Source organism: Stenella coeruleoalba (assembly GCF_951394435.1).
Source record: "Stenella coeruleoalba genome assembly, chromosome: 20".
Classification (NCBI taxonomy): domain Eukaryota; kingdom Metazoa; phylum Chordata; class Mammalia; order Artiodactyla; family Delphinidae; genus Stenella; species Stenella coeruleoalba.
In genome coordinates, this window is record NC_137166.1 from 51,724,945 (window position 1) to 51,744,699 (window position 19,755).

The 19,755-nt window shown below is 57.5% G+C and overlaps 3 protein-coding genes across 3 annotated transcripts; 1 reads left to right on the forward strand and 2 right to left on the reverse strand.

Moving 5' to 3' along the window:
- Positions 1–1,552: 1,552 nt before the first annotated feature.
- PTH2 (parathyroid hormone 2) lies at positions 1,553–7,111 on the reverse strand (the record flags this gene model as incomplete). Its single annotated transcript, XM_079907316.1, has 3 exons — positions 6,700–7,111; positions 2,227–2,348; positions 1,553–1,727 (listed from the first exon to the last, which is right to left on the reverse strand). The coding sequence occupies exons 2-3, from the start codon at positions 2,343–2,345 to the stop codon at positions 1,553–1,555; spliced, it is 294 nt and encodes a 97-aa protein (XP_079763442.1). The 5' UTR covers positions 2,346–2,348; positions 6,700–7,111.
- On the forward strand, positions 4,847–7,271 carry GFY (golgi associated olfactory signaling regulator; the record flags this gene model as incomplete). The annotated part of the gene is given in 5 exon segments (XM_079907315.1): positions 4,847–5,398; positions 5,535–6,042; positions 6,045–6,167; positions 6,441–6,614; positions 7,072–7,271. Coding segments are annotated over 5 exon segments (1,557 nt in total).
- A 1,454-nt stretch (positions 7,272–8,725) lies between these two features.
- On the reverse strand, positions 8,726–18,250 carry SLC17A7 (solute carrier family 17 member 7; the record flags this gene model as incomplete). Its single annotated transcript, XM_079908049.1, has 12 exons — positions 18,090–18,250; positions 13,673–13,925; positions 12,608–12,726; positions 12,209–12,323; positions 12,042–12,129; positions 11,687–11,773; positions 11,453–11,595; positions 10,652–10,801; positions 10,345–10,477; positions 9,581–9,691; positions 9,257–9,384; positions 8,726–9,019 (listed from the first exon to the last, which is right to left on the reverse strand). The coding sequence occupies exons 1-12, from the start codon at positions 18,149–18,151 to the stop codon at positions 8,726–8,728; spliced, it is 1,683 nt and encodes a 560-aa protein (XP_079764175.1). The 5' UTR covers positions 18,152–18,250.
- Between the last annotated feature and the right edge of the window lie 1,505 nt (positions 18,251–19,755).

Genomic DNA, 19,755 nt, shown 5'->3' on the forward strand with positions numbered 1-19,755 from the left:
CCAATTAGGGCGCGGTCCGCCTCTCGGAAATGCAAATTACGGGAGAGCTTGCCAATCACCAAGCGCCAGCCCCGCCCCCTTTCCCCACGTCGACTCGCCCAGCTCCACCCTCTTCTCTAGGCCAATCAGAGCGCAGTCCGTGCGAGCTGCGCCATGGGAGCTAGGTTCAGAAACCTCGCAGTGCAGTTAAGGGAGTGAGTTGCCATGGTCACCACTGAGGGGCGGGGCGGAAGGGCTGGCCGAGGAGAGAGAGAGACGGGGGGGGGCGGGAGAGAGAGAGAGAGAGAGAGAGAGAGAGAGAGGGAGAGAGAGAGAGAGAGAGAGAGAGAGAGAGAGATTGATTCTGATTGGCTGCTTCCTTACTTCCTTCACCGGTGGGCCAGGTGTTTCCCCGCCTCCGTCCCGTGCCTCCAGGAGCCTAATGCCTTTCTCCTTTCTCCTCTCCTCCCGCCCCGACCAGGCGCCCCAGTGGTCTCCCGGGAGGCGCGCAGTTAGAAAACCCTGAAGAAACTGCTGCAGGCTGCTGCAAGAGAGGCAGAAACCCTTCTCTATTTTTTATTTTATTTTGGGGGGCTGCGGCCCCGTGGCTTTCGGGATCTTAGTTCCCTGACCAGGGATTGAACTCGCCCCAGCAGTGAAAGCGCCGAGTCCTAACCACTGCATCACCAGGGAATTCCTGGAAACCCTTTTCTAATAATGTGTTTTGCTTCCAGAAGGGCGTACTTAAGTCTTCTAATGGTGTATCTGGTTTAATCCTCAAAATAATGAGGGAAAGGAGGCTGGAAGGTTAGAAGCCGTTCCCAATACCACACAAGTAGGTTTAGGGGAACCTGGTTTTGAATGGCAGATGCATCTCCAGAGTCCCCCCATCGCCGCCCCCCCCCCAACTTTCCACTGCGCCCAAAGAGAAGTCGGGAAGTGATGCGAGAGCGGAAAAAGAGAAATTCAGAGAAAATGAGAGCCGGGAGAGAGACGAAGACCTAAAAGAAGAAAGAAAGAAAGAAAAAAAAAAGACACGAAGGAGTCAGGCAGAGAAAAAAGAAAGTGATTAAGAATGGAAGGAAGAGTTTTAGGCAGAAAGAAGAGTCGAGAGAGGAGACAGAGATTCCCCAGAAGGCCGGGAAGCCATGAGGGTGAAAAAGAAGTATAGAGACTCAGAGAAGGACAGATACCCAGAGAGCAACAGAGACCCAGAGAAAGGGGCAGTGACTCGGAGGGGGACAGAGACCTGGGAGGTTACAAAGAACAAGAGGAGAAGGGGACAGAATCGGGGATGGGGTGGGAGCAGATATGCGAGTGGAGAGGAACAAAGGCACAGAGTGAGAGGAAAGGACAGAGCTGGGGCGGTAGTGCAGAGAGAGACAGGATGAGTAGAGGGAGAGATGAGAGAGGGAACTGGAGGTAGACGCCACCGTGCACACACACACACACACACCCTCCCGCTACACACACACACACACACACACACACACACACACACACAGAGGCGCAGGAAGGAGGCGCAGTCCCGACGCACAGCAGGGTCTTTATTAAGGTGGGGCGGACGGGACGTTCAGGGCGCGTCCAGCACCAGCAGCTTGTGCATGTAGGAGTTCAGCCAGTGGCGGCGCTCTAGGGCGGCCAGCAGCCGCGCGCGCTCTCGGAAGGCCGCATCGTCCGCCAGCGCCAGACTCCGACGCGACTGGGGGGTGGCTGGAACCGCCCAAGCCCGGCTGGGGGTGTGGAGTCTGCCGGGAGATGGAAAGAGGCGGTTTCCATGTGTCCGGGCCCGCCGCCCGCCACCTGTCCTCCCCGCGGTCTAACTCGAAGCCCTGTTACTGCACTGTCTGTGGAGTGGCTCAGTCTCTGTCCCCTGTCTCTCTGTTTCTCTGTGTGGGTCTCCGTCTCTGTGTTCACCACGTTCGGAGCCTCCTGAGTACAGAGACTGAGTCTGATGCACCTGTCCGGCCCCAGCGCCCTGCGCATGCCTGGCACACACCAAGACCCAATAAACGTTGCTCAAGGAACAAACCCGTTCCTGCTTCGGCTCCTTTCAAGTCTCTCAAAGCCTTTCTCAGAATCCTTGTGTATCTCTTTGTCTTGCTGATTCCCTGTCCACCCCCCATCTCTGTCCTCTCTCTGGGTCTCTGTTCCCCCTTTCTGAGTCTCTGTTCCCCATTCTCTTTGGGTCTCTCCCCACCTCTCTGAGTCCGCACCCTTCCTGGGAGACCTGGATGTCCTACGTACCTGAAGACCCCCGCGGGAGGCAGGGCGGCTCCTGAGGCGGTGCGGTGGCCCCAGGACACAAGTAGCAGCAGCAGCAGCAGCCGTGCTCGGGGGCTCCTGGGTACCTGGCGGGTCTCCATCACCTGTGGAGAGACAGGAAAGAGCTCAGTGAGGCCCGCGTCCTGGCCCAGAACCCCGACCCCACCATCCACCCACCCCCTGCAGCCCGTTTGCGGGGCCCCCTACCGCGCAGTGGGTTCCGGCAGTGAAGCTGGCAGCCCCCTTATATCGCCTCCACAACCCCCGCAGCGGGCAGTGACGCAGACCAGGGGGCTGGGGGCGCCAGGTCACCCCCCCACACCGGCTCATTAGGAGCCGCCAGCGATAATGAGGAGCCGGGGGTGGGGGCCCCGCCGCTGCCTTAGCGGCCACCCACTAATTGGGACCAGGAGCTGGGACCTGAAGAGAATTGGGAGGGGGAGAGACAGACAGAGAAGTGGACACAGGGGGTGTGTCAGAGGGATAAAAATAGAGACCGGCGGAAGGACCATCAGAGCAGAAGCCAGAGACACAGAGAGAGAAAGAGAGACAGGGGGAAGCAGCAGAAGAGGGACTGATGGGGAGAAGCAGAGACACAAAGAGATGAAGTAACCATGACAGGGAAGGACAAAGACAGAATGACAGAGAAAAAGGAAGAGAGGAAGAAAGGGAGCAACAGAGGAAGAAAGAAGGGAAAAGGAAGGAAGAGAGAAAAGAGAGGGAAAGGGACCAAGAGAGCCAGCTAGAGATGGAGGAATGAGGGAAAGAGGACTCAGAACGACAGGAAATGGAAGGACAGCCAGCCTGGGCAGAGAGGTCCAGAGATGAATCCAGACAGTGAGAAAACCAGAAAGAAAGGGTGAGAAATGGGGGGAGAGGGTTGGTAGGAGAAAGCGAAGGATATGTGTGAGGGGAGGGACGGTGAAGGCAGGTATAGTGACAGGCAAAATCAGGAAAGTCTTAGAGACACTGCAAAGAGGGGAAAGAGACAGACAAGGACCCTGACTACCCTGAGGATGTGTCCAAGCCCTTCCCGGGGAGGAACTTGGGGGAGTTGTGAAGATAAGGCCCAATCCCCCTAACACTGGCTCTTAAGACGGTGCTGTCTACACAATGGAATGATAGGCAAAGGTTGGGAAGTCCCAAAGGGCAGTAGCAATCTGAATCTCTGATTGACAGGACATGGGAACCTAGACTCCTAGTTCCCCAGAGAGGAGGGGAACAGAGCCTGGCTCTGGGAAACTGGATTCCTGGATCTGAGGGGAGAGGTCTGAGGGTCCCGACTCCTGGCTCTTGAAGTGGGAGGCTACCCGAGACCTGGATTCTTGGGTTTGGGTGTAGGAGAGGGCAGAAGGCTGGGACTCTTGGCTTCACAGGGAGGAGAGCTTGGTTGGGCCACATCCCTCCACCAAATGATCCAGTCCCTAACTCCCTTCCCCGCTCCAGAGACAATGTCCCTTATCTCTGTCCCTTTAAAAGTTCAAACCTGTTGCTAGGCTCCCAGGATCCCCAGGGTGGGGGTCAGGTGCGTCATGTGCACCCCTGGGACCCTACCTCCTGCCGCCCTGCCCAGAGCCATTCTGCAGCATTCACTGATCTCTGCATTCAGCTCTGCTCACCTGTTGTTATCTTGGACCCCACTGAGCAGGTAAGAGACCCCAAAGCCCAAGTGACGCTGTCTCATTTGGGTGTACGCCCACCCCACCTCCACCTGACCACAGACCTAGGCATCTCTGCCCCAGACCAGCCCCTGAGACCTTGAGATCCCAGCTCCATCCTCAATAAACAGAGACCTGAGTCCTGCCCCACAGCTCTTTCCTCCTGAAGGCTGAGGAATCCAGACCCTTACACACCTATCTCCAGAGTTCCCAATTTCCTTCTAACTCAGGACCCAAGAGTTCCAGACACCCATTTCCTTCCTCCCCTGTAATCCAGCCCCCCTCCAAGCTTTGCTCCCTCAAAATTCTAGGCATCTGAACCTTCAAGCCTCTCTTTTCTAAAGAATTAGGAATTTAGACCCACATTTAGGGCCCTCCACCCTCTGGGAGCCAGGAGGCTGAACCCCCAGCAGCCTTCTTGACCAGGATCCAGGAGTCTCCCTCCTCCCCCAGTGACAGGCATTTAGGCCCCCTCCTCCCTCAAATCCAGGCGTTCAGGACCCCAGCCCCCAGGCCTTCCTTCTGAGCCTCCTCTAATGTAAACAACTGTTGAGTCAAGGTGTCCCCAGGGCCCTTGGAGAGGAAGAAATCCCCTGTTCCCCTCAGAGGTCTACACCCTTCGAAGCCGAAGTCAAGGAGGTCTGGGGGCTTGGAAAGGTGTGTTTCTTTCCCAATTTTCCTGGGACCCCTTAGGGAAACAGATAAGGAAATTTACTGCGACTCCCAAGAAGCCCTGCGTCTCAGTCTCCCTTAGCTACGGCGGCTACGGCCTCACAGCCTTCAGGGAGTTGCAGGTGGCTTCTTTCCCCGGCGCCCCGAGCTGGGCGGAGACGCGGTCTACCCGGAGACCAGTGGGCGTGGCCTCCGGCGTCGCCTCCCTGGCGACTTCTGGCTTTAACCCCTTCCTTCCCGCTCTCCCACTGCTACAGGTAAATTCCAGAGCTATGAAATCCTTCAGCCCGATCCTCTTGCTTCTCGTCTTTCTCTTCGCCTGGCTGGGTTCCAAGGCTGCCCCTTGGGCCTCACCGCCTGAGGGTTCCGACTTCTCGCGGATAGACCACCCCTCTCAGCCCTCCCCTCCTGCATCTGAAAATTCCACTCTCAATGGGCCTAACCCAGAATCCCCCAGGACGGCTTATCCTGAGCCCTGCAAGACACCTCATGCGGTTTCCCCGAGCCCTCCCCCCCTTGAATTCACTGAGACCCCCAACACTGACCTCCGAGAAAGCCCACACCCTGACCCTCCTGACCCCAAACCTAACTCACTCAACACCTCAGTATCAGAATCCCTGGACATCCTCCAAATTAAACCCTCCAAAATGACATATCCAGAACCTTCTGAGACCCCCAAACCTGACCCAACTGAAATTCCACACACAGAATTCCCTGAGACCCCCAAACCTAATTCCTTCAAAATTTCACACCCAACATTTCCTGAAACCCCAAACACCGACCCTACCCATACTCCACACCAAGAATTCCCAGAGATTCCCAAATGTAACTCCACTGAAATCTCACCCACAGAATCCCATGAGACCCCCAAAACCTAATTCCTCCAAAACTTCACACCCAGAATTTCCTGAAACCCCAAACACTGCCCCTACACAAACTCCACACCAAGAATCCCCAGAGATTTCCAAACATAGCTCCACTGAAATCTCACATGCAGAAGCCCCTGAGATCCCAAATCCTGACCCCACCAAGACCTTTGACCCCAGATCTCCGGAGACCCATGACCCTGACACCACTGAAAACCCAAATTCTGAATTCCTCCAGACACTCCATCCTGACCCTACCGAAACCCCCCACCCAGCGTCTCATGTAGGCCACAATCCCAACCCCACTGAAATTCCCCAAACAGAATTCCCCACTCCCGCCTACCAAGATGCAACAGAGATTCTCCCAGCCTCTGATCCTGAGATCTCCACTAGTCTTCCCCCAGAAACACCTACACCCTTCAAGGAAGAAGTTACTGCCCTAAATGAGCTGCCCCTGAATCCCAAATCAGAAACCCTTGCAGCCACCCAGCCCGACGCCCTTAAATTGCCCACCTCAGAATCTCCTGGGGCCGTTGATCTGAAAGTCCCCCAGAACTCTAGCCCTAAAGGGCCCGACGCCCTTCCTCCCTCAGCCCAGACTGTGAGGTCCCTGCTCCTCCAGGGCCCCCCAGTCAGCCGGCCCCTGTCACTCCGCGGGCCCCCCAGCGGCGCAGCCGAGGTGAGAGAGTCAACACTGTCATCGTGGTGGAGCGAGTGAAGGAGACTGGTGAGGGACTAGGGCCCGGACTCCTCGGTCTGAGGGAGGAGGGCCCTGGGAGCCGGACTCCTGGGTCGAAAGGATGAGAAGGCTGTAAGCCCCCCTTCGGAGTCTGAAGTGGGGAGGAGGCTGAGGGCTGGTACTGCAGGGTCTGAGGGAGGAGAGACTGGGGGCCGGGGCTCCCGGATCCAAGGAAGGAGGAGGGTGGCATCTGGATTCCTGGGTCTGAGGGTGGAGGGGGCTAGGAGTTTAGACTGCTGTTCCTGGGCCTCCTTCCTTCAGGCGTGACCCTGGTGGGGCGTCCCCCGGGCGAGGCAGGCGGGGCCCTGTGCCTATTCCTCGCCGGGACCGGGCTGCTTATTGGCATTTTCCTGCTCCTGTGGTGTCTCTACCGCCGGGCGGCTCGACACCGGCCCTTCGCACACCACCGGCTCCCAAACGACGGAGATGAACCGGGTGAGCCACCCCTGTAGCGTCCCGTTCCTTGAATGCCTGCACGTTTCCTTAACCTGGTTTCACCTGGCACTTCAGGGCGCCCTACCTAAAAGTACAGGTCCCCATCCAAGGTCAGTAGAAGCCCTGAACCCTCCAGGGTCAAGTTCTGCCCCCCAATCTTCTGAAATTTCACACACACATGTCCAGTTCCGCCCCCAGCCCAGCCGGGAGTTGCCGCACGCTCGGAGCCGCAGTTCCCTACAAGGCCCGCCCCTTCCCCCTCCAGGAGCGCGGCAGGCCCCGCCCCTGCTGCGTGGACGCCACGCCCCCTCGTCTACTCAGGGGTCCTTTAATTCGAAAACCCCGCTCCAATGGAAGGTCGGAATCCTCTTCCCTGTCTCCTCATTGGCCAGCGGCTCAGGAGAGGGGACGGGCCCCCTGTCAGCCTATGGATGACCTCGTTCCTTTGTCCCCACAGTTATGCATTTGGATGCCCCGAAGGACCCCTACAACCTCTACTTTTATGCGCCGGACGCCTGGGTCCCTTCACACATCGCTACCAAGCAGCCACTGCCCACCCCCCCACTGCCACCCAAGCTGCCTCCGCCGTCCCGCGGGGGCCGCCCCCAGCGCCTGGAACCTCTCTCCCCCTCCACGCTCCCCAACAACTTCGTGTGAGCCCGTCAAGACCTGCTCCTTCCCCAGACGGAGGAAGGACCCAGAGGTCCTGTCCTCCTGGCCTGCTTTGCTACATAGGGGTCCTCTAGGATAGAGGGTCCTACACGCAGAGATAGATGCTTTAGATATCAGTGGAAAACATATTCTGAGGACGAATAAATCACGTGTTCCCACAGCTAGACAACTCCTCTGGCCTAAGTCCTGGGGGAGGAGAGTGGTTGGGGTCCTAGAATCCCGGATGTGAGGAGGGAGGAGGCTGGGGGCCTGGACTCCTGGGTGTCAGGGAGAAGCATGTTGGGGACCCCCAAGGCCAATGACGACTGGGTGTGTACACCAAAGCATTTTATTGGGAGAGGGGCAGGGCAGGATTTACAATCACAGAGACAGAGACACAAAGACACAACCCTGCCCCGGGGAAAAGCACCCCTTTTCCCCAGCCCCATTCCCTTTCCTGGGATTCTGTGACTTCTCCTATGTATGTTCCCCAAATTCTAAGCCGAAATAGGGGAATCTGAGAGGGGAAGGATCCCAGATTTGGAGTCATTTAGCCCCTGAGGGAGGCAACAAATGGCCACTGAGAAAATGAGGGCAGTTTGAAACCACCCAGAAGAATAAAGTGCAAGGAATTGGGGGGAAGAGGAGCGTCTTGAAACCACCATGGGAAAGTTCAATGCCGGTGGCTTCAAACCATTGAGTTGATGGACTTGAGCAGCCACTATTTAGACCTGAAAACCGTGTCAGAAAAAGTGCATGGGAGTGAAGAGAGGCATATTGTTAAAACTGCCATTTTGGTTGTTTCCCTAGGTATTGTGCTAAGCTAGGGAGAAGGTCTTGGGGAATTTGGTGCTGCAGCAGAATATGCTGGTGGAGGGAGGGGTGAAGCGGGGGGGGGGGGGGGGAGGGGTGCTTGAAACTGCCATTTCCCCTCAGAAACGCTGGTGAGAATCAATCCCTAGTATGGCAGGGATGGGTGATTAGGTAAACCAACTTGGAAAATGCAGAATAGAGTTGGGAGAGATTTGAAACTTCTAGAGGAAGACCTTGAATTTTTCTGAAAGGGGAGGGGGGGCTGAGTAATCTCAGGGCTTAGCCTGAGAGTCCCTGGGGTTCAAGGAAAGGGGGAGGTGCCCAAAACCACAAGAGAGAGTGAGAGATTGAACGGTCCATTCAAATAAAGCCCTGAAAGGGGAGATTTGAAACCACTGAGGCAGAAAAAGTGGAGAAGGGAACCTTTAAGGGAATTTGGGTATCCTTGAAACTGCCAGTCTGCAGCTTCACTACCCCTGAGAGGCATTTGGGAGGGGAAGAGGATTTGACAGCACTGGGAACAAGGGAGAGTGCTTCTTAGGCCTGAGGCAGGACAGAGAGGACTGGGGTTCCTTGACACTGTCACTCAGGCCAGAGATGTGTGGAATGGAGGTCCTGGAAACTGCCATCCAGTGGGAGGCACATGGTCAGTAGTCCCGGACAGGGGGTGGGGGTCTTGGGGGTTGAACTGTGCTGTGTGTAGCTCCGTAGGAGGGAGGGGGAGCAGGGGGTGCCCCGGGGGGCTCAGCTTCATCCTCCATTTCGCTTTCATCACTGCCAGCCAGCTGGTCGTGGCCAACAAAGCCACATTTCTCTTCGCTCATCTCCTCAGGCTCCGCCCACGGCTGCTTCTCTCCGGAAGCGAAGACCCCGTAGAAGATAACGCCTCCATAGTGCACCAGGGAGGCAATGAGGAACACATACTGCCACTCCTCCCGAGTCTGGGGAGGGGACAATGGTGAGGTGAAGTCAGAGGACAGAGAAACAGGAGGTGGAGAGAGAACCTGAGTGGGGCGGGGTGGGGGGGAGGGAGGCCCAGAGAAAGGGAGACCGAGATCCAGAAACAGGCTGAAAGAGACCCAGAGAGGGCAGGGATGGAGCCCAGGGAGGGTGATGCACGTCAGGAAGGTAATATACACAAATTTGGAGGGCAAGTGGGCCAGGGCCCATGCACGGACCTTGTGCTTAGTCATGGCACCCACGATGATGGGGCACACCATGCCGGACAACGTGCCCACGCCGTTGGAGATGCCCATGAGGATGCTGGCATAGCGCGGGGCGATGTCCAGGTGGTTCACGTTGAACCCTGGCGAGGCGAGCCAGGAGATGTCACAGCCGATTCTCGCTCGAGTGACTCCTCCCCCACCCCTACCTCCCCCCTCCCCGCCGTTTTGCTCTTTCGAGTCAACCTTTTGCGAGGCTGGGAAGTCCCCTTCCTGAGCCAGGAAGTTCCCCACAGAGGTGACCAGAGTTCCCCCAAGGGGCGGATCGGCGGTTCTCACCGGAGATGGCGAAGCCGCTGAAGCCCACTGCGAGGACCAAGAAGGAGATGGCCACGCCCTTGGAGTGCGAGTAGCCGACCACCAGCAGCAGCGTGGCTTCCATGCCAAAGCCTATAGAGAGCCGCTTATCTGAGCGCAGGCCGCCCCACGCCTCTCCAGACCCGTTCCCGCCGCAGCCGACCCCTATTCGCCCCAGTCTGGGCATTTCCACGCCTGTCCCTGGCTTTGTTCCCCATTCTGTCCGCGCCCGCCCTAACCAAGCCCTCACCTCCCCAGTGCCTGGCCCTTGACCACGCGCACAGGTTCGCCGCCCCGACCTGGCCCTCCGTGGCCCCACCCACTGACTAGGCCACGCCCTGAAGACGCAGGGTCCAGGCCCCACCCAGGCACCTTCGCACCTTCCCTCTCTGTCCCTATTCATTACACTCTGACCTTTGTCTCTCCAGGTCCCCCCTCTTCATCACCCAGTTCCCATCCCAGCCTCGTATAAACCCCGTCCTTCCAGACCCAACGTGGTCTCGCCTTTGCTCCACCTGGACGGCCATACCTGCCTTGCCCTTCTACCCCTCGGCCCCTGAGGCTGCCACCTGCCATTCTGTTCCAGCCAAGTCTGGTCTTACTCTGGCTCAGCCTTTTTGGACGCGCCCCTGTGCACGCCCTCTGACCTCTGCCCCTTCCCCAGAGTCCGGCCCCCTAGATCTGCCCCACGGCGCTCTGCCCCTCCCAGGCTGTCCCAGACCAGATCCAGGCCCCGCCCCACTCACCCCCACAGTTCATCAACTTGCGCACGTTGGTGGTGGACATGATGCGGCGGCTCCTGAGGAAGTCAGCGATCTGGCCTCCAATGGGCACGATGATAGTCATGACCAGGTGAGGCAGCGCTGACACCAGGCCCACCTGCGCCAGCGGGTGTACAGGGAGGGGGCTCAGGGGCCACGGGCCCGGGGTCTCCACGGCTCAGGTACCACTGGCTCCTCCCTGTGCCCCGTTCCAACCCCTTGGGATCCAGGTCCCTCTCCTTCTCCCCTCAACCCCCGCCGCTCCCTCAGCATCCTCCTTTCTGGGCCCAACCTTGCTGATCTCAAAGCCGAACACTTCTTCGAAGTAGGCGGGCTGGGAGATAAGAAGCAAGTAGAACGTCCAACTGCGGCAGAAGTTGGCCACGATAATGGCGTAAACTGGCATGGACGTGAAGAAGCGCCGCCAGGGTGTGTTAAACTTCTGTGGTGGGCGAGAGGAGGGACGGCTAAGACAGAGAGCAGGGCTGGGCGCTCTCCGTGTCCCTATAGGGCTCCCGCTGTAGTCCCGCAGAGACCCAGGTTTCCCGATCTCACTAAAACCTCCAAGGACGCAGGGTCGCCAGCCTGACCACGTCCCCATGGGAACGTTGGCGTCCTAGCCTCACAGTAACACTTCAGGGATGCAGGGGTCCCGACTCTACAGTGGCCCTCAGGTTGGCAGGTGTCCGGAGACCACGATGACCTTCAGAGACTCATAAATGTGGACCCAAGAGTCTCTTTCCATCCAATTACGCCCCCTAATTCTAGCCTCACCCACCCCAAGGTCTAAGCAAAACCTCACATTCTAATCCGCCTCTGCAGGTTTAATCACGCCCATCAGTGGTTCCGCCCACCTGGCCACCTCGCCCTGCCCTCAGCACCTGCTATTGCCGTTCTCTCCGGGCTTTAACCCCGCCTCCTAGGTTCTAGCTCCATCCACCTTGCGTTCCCATCAAGTCTCCTCTAAATGTCTATGGAAGCCCACCAAGATCTACATGCAGTGCGGGTTCAAAGCCCATTTTTTTCCTGCGTCCCCGCCTCGATATCTCTCCTCTCCCCACCACGCCCCCGCCCCGCAGGTTTGGGCCCGGACCGTGACGGGGTTCATGAGTTTGGCGCTCTCGCCGATGGCGTCCTCGATGTACTTGCGCTCCTCCTCGGAAATGCTAGGGTGCAGCGCCGGAGACTCGTAGGAGACAAGCAGCCAGAACAGGTACCAGAATATCCCGAAGCTGCCTGGGGGGGTCAGGAGGGGGATGGAAGCGAGGTGACGACCGGCCTCTCTCTGCCCCAGCGCCACCCGGACCCAGGCGTCCGGGCCCCTCACCGTAGACGTAGAACACAGAGCTCCATCCTGAGTACTGCACCAGGACCCCGGCGAGAGGCATCGCGACCACTGCCCCAGCATAGGAACCTATGGGGGATGATACAGGATGGAGAAGAGTCCCATTCTCCCTCAAATGCAATAGAGCGGATTCCCAGCCCCCACCTTTCTGGGACACAGATGCACAGGCCACAGCCCCTCCTCCCTCAGATACTTCAGTCTGGGTCACCAGCCCCCTCCTCTCTCAGACCCGGGAGTCCAAGCCCTCAATCCCCTCCTTCCTCAGACCTAAGAGTCCATACTCCAGCCCCCTACATCCCCAGACTCACAAGGCTGGATCCCAGCCCCTTCCTCTCACCGCAAAAGGCTGTTGTTGCCAGGCGACTCCGCTCTAAGGGCGGGGCCCATTTGCTCCAGATCCCGTGGCAGGCGGGGTACGTGACCCCCTAGGGAGGAGAAAGCCAAAGTCAACGAGAAGAGGCGGAGCTAGAACGGCGGCGGGGGTCATAGGGGGCGGAGCTTTACCTCTACCAACCCCTGCAGGATCCTCACGAAGATGACACAGCCATAGTGGACACGGGCAGCCGAGGGGATCAACATGTTTAGAGTGGAGGTAGCCACAATAGCAAAGCCAAAAACCCTGATAGGAAGAGTTCGTGGTCCGAGAAAAGAGTCCAGCTATCCCGCCATACCTAGGATTCTGCCCTTTCCTCCCACAGCAGGCGAGGCCCTGCGCCCCCCGAACCCCAGGCCCCACCTTCTCTGTGACCCCCACCTTCCACAATCACAAGCCCCGCCTTTCTCTAGGACCCCGGTCCAGAACCCAGGCTCCTCCCATTTTCCCGGAGTCAGACCCCAAATGCAAGGCCAAACCCTCTAGCTCCACCCACACTCTGCCGCCCACTTTGAGACCCCACCCCATACCTGTTGGCTGCGAATTTTTGGCAAATAAATCCTCCAGGAATCTGGGTGACAATGTAGCCCCAGAAAAAGGAGCCGTGTATGAGGCCAACAGTCTCTGGATCCCAGGTGAACTGAGCTTGCTGTGGGCCAAAAGTCACATCAAACCAGCGTCTCTGCCCCAGGTTCTGCTCCTCCACCAATCAGCACCCACAGACAGTCCCTCATCCAATCAGCAACAAGGATCCCCTCTCGCCTTCAAAACACCTGCCAATCAGATCTCGTGCCACCTACCCCCAACTCTACTCCTCCATGTTGCTGGGACCGCACTACCTTAGCAGTGGGGCCTGTTGCTGCCTAGAAGCCTAGCTCTGCCTGTTTCCCTGTCTCAGGGTCCCTTCTCTGAATGTCTAGGGGCCCATATATGGGGGTGGGGATTCTTTCTCCACTTTTAACCAATGTACAAACCGTTTGCTGATTGACCAGGATGGGGTCTAGGCAGGGACAAGAAGTAGCCAAAGGGTCGGGCCTGATTGGAAGGGAACAAGGGGTGGGTAGGCCACAGCCCAAATCAGGAATTTTTTTCTGAGGCAGGGTCATGGCCTATACCGAAATTAAAATAGGGAGAAAGTCTGAAATGAGGCGGGGCTTTAGGTAACGACCAGAGCAGATAGGGGAGGGATTTAAGCAACGGTGGAACTTCAGAAAATCCAGAATCAAAATTCACGGTGGAGCCTGAGTTGCGCCTGGGATTAAGATGCAACACTGGAACAGTTGTGGGACGCAGGTGTAGTAAAGTTGCTAGGAGGCCCAAAATGGAGCAGGGGCAACACATAGGGAACCTAATGACTGGCAGTCTGCATTTTGAAATCAGAGACCTGAAACAAATAGGGGCGGAGGTTCATTTAGATAGGGGCGGGGCTTAGGAAGGGAAGAGCCCCGAGATGAGATGGAGCTGAGGGGGCAGCACAAATGGGCGGGGCTACTCAGGCTGTGGTGTGGAAGGGGCGTGGTGTGGGCGGGTGTGACGTCATCAGAGGGCGTGGGCAGTGTTATCAGCAGCCTGAGGTAGCGCCCGCCCTGAGCTACCTGCACCACCACGTGGCCCCCGCGGTGGGTCGTGCTGTTGTTGACCATGGAGACAATGGCCACGCCCAGGTTGCAGCGGATGCCGAAGCTGATGCAGAAGCCCAGGCCGCTCATGATGGCGATAATGTAGCGGCGAGGGAGACCAAAGCAGGTGCAATCCACGACCGGCGGGTCCCGGGTCTGCGTCGTCACCGGGCGCCCATCAGCACTCAGCTCCAGCGTCTCTGCACCTTCCTGCCGCTTCTCCAGAAGACTGAGAGGCAGCAAGGGTCAGACACGGACGTCCAGTCCCCAGCCCCCTCCGTCCCCAGCCCCCTCCTCCCATGACACAACAGTCCAGGGCAAAATCTGCTTTTCAAGACCCGGGATTCTAAGCCTGCACGCCCTCTTTTCCCAGAAGTCCAGCCCCTGATTCCCTTCTTCCCCCTCTGGATCCAGGAATCTGGACCTCGGTCTCAATTTCCCTCAGATGAGGAATTCGCACCCCCAGGCCCTTCCTCCCTAAGACTCGAGTGGGGAACTCCTCAGTTCCTTTCTCCCCCAGCCATGTCACCTCTTGACTCAGTTGTTTTAGACCCAGCCTACCCTTTGCGATCCAAAACCCTGTGACCCCAGCCCTCCCCGCCAAGGTCCAGAGACACACTCCAGCCCCCTCTTCCAGATATGAGCCTGTTTGAGGAAGCAAAAGGCGCTAAGGAGATGCTTCAGCAAAGGTGTCCAAAGAACAGATGCTTCTCAGCCACGTCTGCTATATATACGGTCCCCCCTCCTCCCCTGCCCCCTGTGGCACGCCCTTCCCTGCTTCCAGGCACCAGTTGTGGGCCTGACATCCAACTGACTCCATTCAGCCACTGAAAGCCCATTCCCAGGGATTGGGGGTGCAGAGATGTCCAGGGCACTGGAATCCAGCAGCCCAGCTGGATATCCCTGGAGAGCCTTGAGTTCAGGCTGTCAGCCTAGGGGGTAGGGAGGAGGAGTGCTGGGAGGTGTCCTGGCAAGGGACAGATGGCCCTGGTAGGGGGATTGGCTCAGTCCCCAGCGAGGCTCTCGCCCCCGCCTGTTCTGGATCCAGGATTGAGTCTGTGATGACGTATAGGGTACTTGGAGGGCCACCTGAAATCCAGAGAGAGGCTGCAGGGAGAAAGAGGTGCCCTGAGACAGGTGTGGAAAGAGTCAAAGGGAGGGCTACAGAGACAGGGTGGGGAGCGCAGAGGCTGAGAGAAAGAAGGTCAGAGACACAGAGGAAGGAGAGAGACCCAGAGAGAAGGGGACAGATATCCAGACAGAGAGAGACAGACATCCAGTCAAGAAGAGAATAAGACAGGGGCAGACACCCTGAGAGAAGGTGGGGGACAGAACAAAGACCCTGAGAAGGAAAGGGACAGAAACCCAGAGAGGGACCCAAAGTCAGGTAGGGACAGAAACCCAGGAGAGAGAACATAGAGGCAGAGACCCAGAATGCTGAGAGAAAGATGGAGAGACTATAGGAGCGTGAGGAGAGACAGACTAGGGATATGACTTGTGAGGTGCGGCCCCACTCCGAGGCGGGTAGGCAGCCAGGGGATCGGGCTGGATCCCAGGAAAGGGCTAGAACAGATGGAGGCGAGGGAGACTGGGACGGGGGAGGAAAGAACAGCCAGACGGTCTGGGAGGAGGCGGGTGGAAGAGATGAGAACAGCAGCCCTCCCCATCCTAGAACTTAAGGAAGTGGAGGAGGGGGTTAAGAAACAGGGGGTGGGTGGAGAAAACAACGGGGGAGCTGACAGAACCTGGGGGGATGCGGAATGAGACCCTGAGCAGAGAGTTAGAGAGAGGGGAATGGAAGTCCCCAGAACGAATAGCACAGGGTGGTAGGGACTGCCCCCCCATCAGAACAGGCGCGCCAATGAGATTAGAATTGGACCCAGGTTGCTCTCACATGCTATTTGACTCTGAAACTCAAGATATGATTGCAGCCCCTGAAATGTGATATTCATTGCTAATACTAGGACATAGATCTTAGATCAAGGCTTTCTAAACCGAAGGAGGCAGTCTCAGTATTCCATACCTATAAAATGGGGGCAGGAGTAGAATGTGAGGTTACAAAGAGGGAACTTCAAGGTGATATTATCATTTCAGAAGAAGAGAACCAGGGATGTAGAGATGAAGGTGGCCCCAATGCTTCACAGGGGACAAGAACAGAGAGGGGAGACACTGGATGGGGTCTCTTTCCCTCTCTGGAGGCCTGGAACTCAGGTCTAGGGACTTGGTGGTGAGGAAAAGCAGCACTTAGGAGGCAGGTAACCAAAATGAAAACGGTGTCTCAACCTCCCTCTCTGGGTCTCTGCCTCTGCTTCTGCAGATTCTCAGTGCACTCCCCTCTCCCTCCTTCCAGGTCTCTGTCCTCTTATATCCCTTTGGTTCTCCCTTATCTTCCTATTGTACAACTGAGGAGACTGAGGCTCAGGAAGCGGAAGTATCATGTCCAAGGTCACACACAAGAGTAGCAATGGGGCCTGATCACTTCCTGGCCCTCAGCATCACCCCTCCCAAGGCCTGGCTCTCAGAAAGGAGGTATTTTGGCTCCTGTCTCTCCTGTATTCCCCTTCCCCCCCGCCCTTGTCCTTGTCCCAAGTCACCTGGGTTACCGTGTGTTTCCTGGTCTGAGGGAGTTTTCCACCCACTCCAGCATCACTCATCTCGAGGAAGTCTGCAGCCTCCATCCCAGACTTGGTAGGGAGACTGACCTGGGTTCGAATGATGCCATATTTACTCAGCCATTGTTTTCCCCCCCTTTTCCAAGTGTGCCTCAGTTTTCCCAGCTTTGTCTAGAGGATTAAAAGGAATCAGGGTGTTATGTCCAATACAGGGCATTCCCCCCCTCTCGCCAACCATCAAAGTGAACCCCAGGATTCAGATGCTCTTCTGGGCTCAAACTCCTTGGTGACTGTCCTGGTGGGAGCCCTGAACTCTGGGGTCTGTAGGGGCTCAGAAGGCAGCTCAGAGAGGTGACGGTAAGGCAGAGACAGATGGAGAAAAACCCAAACACAGAGAAGCTGAGAAACGGAGACTGAGGGAGAGCGCCTGAGAAACACATCCCTCCCGCTGCCGTCCCCCTTCCCAGCCCCTCCACCAGCACGTCTCTCTCCCTCTCCTGACTTCACACTGATGTATTTTGAGAAACTCGTGAAAGGAGGTGAGAAAAAGGGTGGGGAGGGGCTGGAAGATTAGGAAAAGAAGGGGTGAGGTTATCTCATCTCCCCACCCCTCTCCCATCACTGTCATCCTCCTGCCCCCTCCCTTCTGTCCAGCTTTTTTCCCATCTCTCATGTTACTGGAGGGTGGGGTAATTTTGGAGCTAGGAGGTGATCTGCAGCAAGCAGGACTAGTGTTAGACTTAGAGAAGGACTCGCATGGTCTAGTGAGCTGGTCAATCAAGGATGGGATCAGAGCTGTGGGCCAAGGGGACCCAAGGGTCTGAGGGAATGGCGGCAGGGGCATGGTACTGATGAGGCCATCTCCTCCCCGCACTGTGGCCAGATATTTTTAGGCTTCTCCGCAGCTGAGTAATTTCTCTGACTTGGAGCCAGGGCTGGGGTTGGGGGTGAGGGACTCGGGAGAGGTGTCCAGACTGCTCTGGGGACACCCAGGTCACTGGGGTCATCTCCTTGGCTGGAAGGAGGTCTCTCTGAGCTCTAGCCTGTACCCTTTGGGAACTCTGTCTTACCCCAGGAGCCTAATTTTTGGCCGGCAACTCCCTTCTCCACTAGAGACCCAGGATACCCTGGCTTCTTCCTCCCAGCTTAACTCTCCTCAAGGACAAGGACCAATGGGCCCCAATCCGATTTAGCTTCAGATTAAACCCTCTGAGAGATGGAAACTGACAAACACACAGAGATGGAGAGACCCGGGGTGGAGAAATAAAAACCCAGAGAGGGTCAGAGACCCAAAGGAGAGGGTCAGAGACCCTAGGGCAGGGAGTTGGGGGACAGAGATTCAGAGAGAGAGCGACAAAGACCTAGACAGAGGGGTTGTAGAGAACTAGTGAGAGCAATGGCCAGACAGCGGGACAGACTCAGAGATAAAAGGAAACAGAGACCTAGAGAGAAGGAACAGAGATCTCAAGAGAGGAGCCAGAGAGAAGATAGGTGAACGGAGACCCAGAAGCGGGGGAGGGAGTCAGAGACCCAAACGAGGGGGATATATAATCCCAGAGAAAAGAGCAGAGCCTGGGATGGGGTGGGGCGCAGAAGAATGATGGATGAGACAAGACTAGGGAGAGCGGCGCCGTCGGAGACTGAGGGAGAAAACTGGACAGATGGGTGCCCCCCCACCCATGGGTATCGTCTGTCTAGCTGTCCGACTGCGCCCAGGTGGGAATGGGCGTCCTCCTCGGACCCTAGCGCTCTTCCCCGCCCAGGACCCCCACCGTGCTCACCGGTGCAGCCTCCCGAGGGCACGACCCGCCAGCTTCCGAAACTCCTCCTGGCGGAACTCCATGGTGGCTGCCCCTGCTGCTGGTCCCTCCCCCCCCCGCCGATCCCCCCGCCCGCGGGCCCGGGCGGCCGCGTCCGGGTACCCGGGGTCCGCCCCGGCCCGGCCGGCCCCGCAGCTCCGCTCGGGGGGAAGGAGGCTGCGAGTGCGGGCTGTCTGGGGGCTGTCACTGGACTCAGCGTCGGGGGTGGGGTGGGGCAAGGAGAGGCCCCGCCCATCCATGCTAGACCCGGCCCCTTGTATTCTAATCCCGCCCACCTTTCGCAGCTCCCCATGCCGGTTCGTGCCCCGCCCTTCCACTCCAAGACCACGCCTCTGGGTTCTGAACTCACTTGTCTGGGTTGTATCGCCCCCAGTTCTGTTCCTTCCCGGAGTTACTCCCCACTCATCCATCCCCCACCAGCTCCTTCTACCCAAGATTTTCTCTCCTCCCCATCTGAGATTTGCTCCCCCCAATTCATTCCCCCTAATTTCGTCCCCGCATTTTCATCCCCTACAGTTTCATCTTCCTCTGAATTTCCTTTGCGTTTCATCCTCCCAGCCCTATCCCTCCGAATTTCTGTGCCCTTCAGTTCCACATCCTGCCCAGCGCCCTCCATCCCCAGGCCGCCATATCCTCAATTCCAACTTTCTCATTCAGAGGGTTCTTTTCTCATTCAGGGAATTCCTTCCCCCTCCCTAGATTCCAACCCCCATTTCGATACACCCATTGTCCCTTCTAGTTCTTCCCCATCCAGTTTCTTCGCCCTTGACTCCCATCCACCTGTTTCCATTTTCCCCTGTTGAATTTCATGTCCCTCCAGTTCTATTTCCCCTCTAGGCGCATCTCCCCTTCCAATTCCTTCATTTCCGATTTCCTTCCCATCTGGGTTCATCCCTTATAGTTATACTCCCCGCACCCCCAGTTGCTGGTCATTATTCCCTCCCTAGCCTCGGATCTATCTCCACCCTTTGAGTTCTCTCCCCACCCTGAGTTCTGTCCCCACCCCTTGAATTGTGTCCCCTTGATATTTCTTTACCCCTGAGTTCTGTCCCCTCCCCTGGGATCTGTCCCTGCTTTGATTTTTGCCCACATCCCCTGGAATCGGCACCAGGTATACGTTCGTGAGTTCTGTCCCCAGCTACTGAGTCCTCTCCCCGCACCTGCGTTCTGCCCCACCCTTTGGGATCTGTCCCCGCCCCACCCGGGATCTGTCCCCGCCCCCTGATTTCTTACTCCACCCCTGAATTCCAGCCCCGCCCCTCTGGGGTGGAACCTCAACCTGTCTCCAGCCCGCTGGCAGGTCCTGTCCCGCTGCTTTCGCCGCCAGCCCCTCTCTCCGACGCCAGATCCAGGCCCCAGGAGGGTGCTCCTTTCCTCATTGCCTCCCTGGGTCTGGCCAAAAATACATTTGGGATTAAATTTTCATGATGTGACACAGGTCCGCGAGGGAGTGAGAGGGAGCAGCCGGCGCGGCGGGCGGGCGCCACGGAAGGGGTGGCCCGGCAGCCGCTGCCGCTGCAGCCTCTAGCTTTGTCTCGCTGGGCCTCTGAGTGTCACAATTTTGCCTATGTTTGAGAAAACCCCGGATTGCCAGGGAGGAGAGGCTGGAGTCTGGGACTCCTGGGTC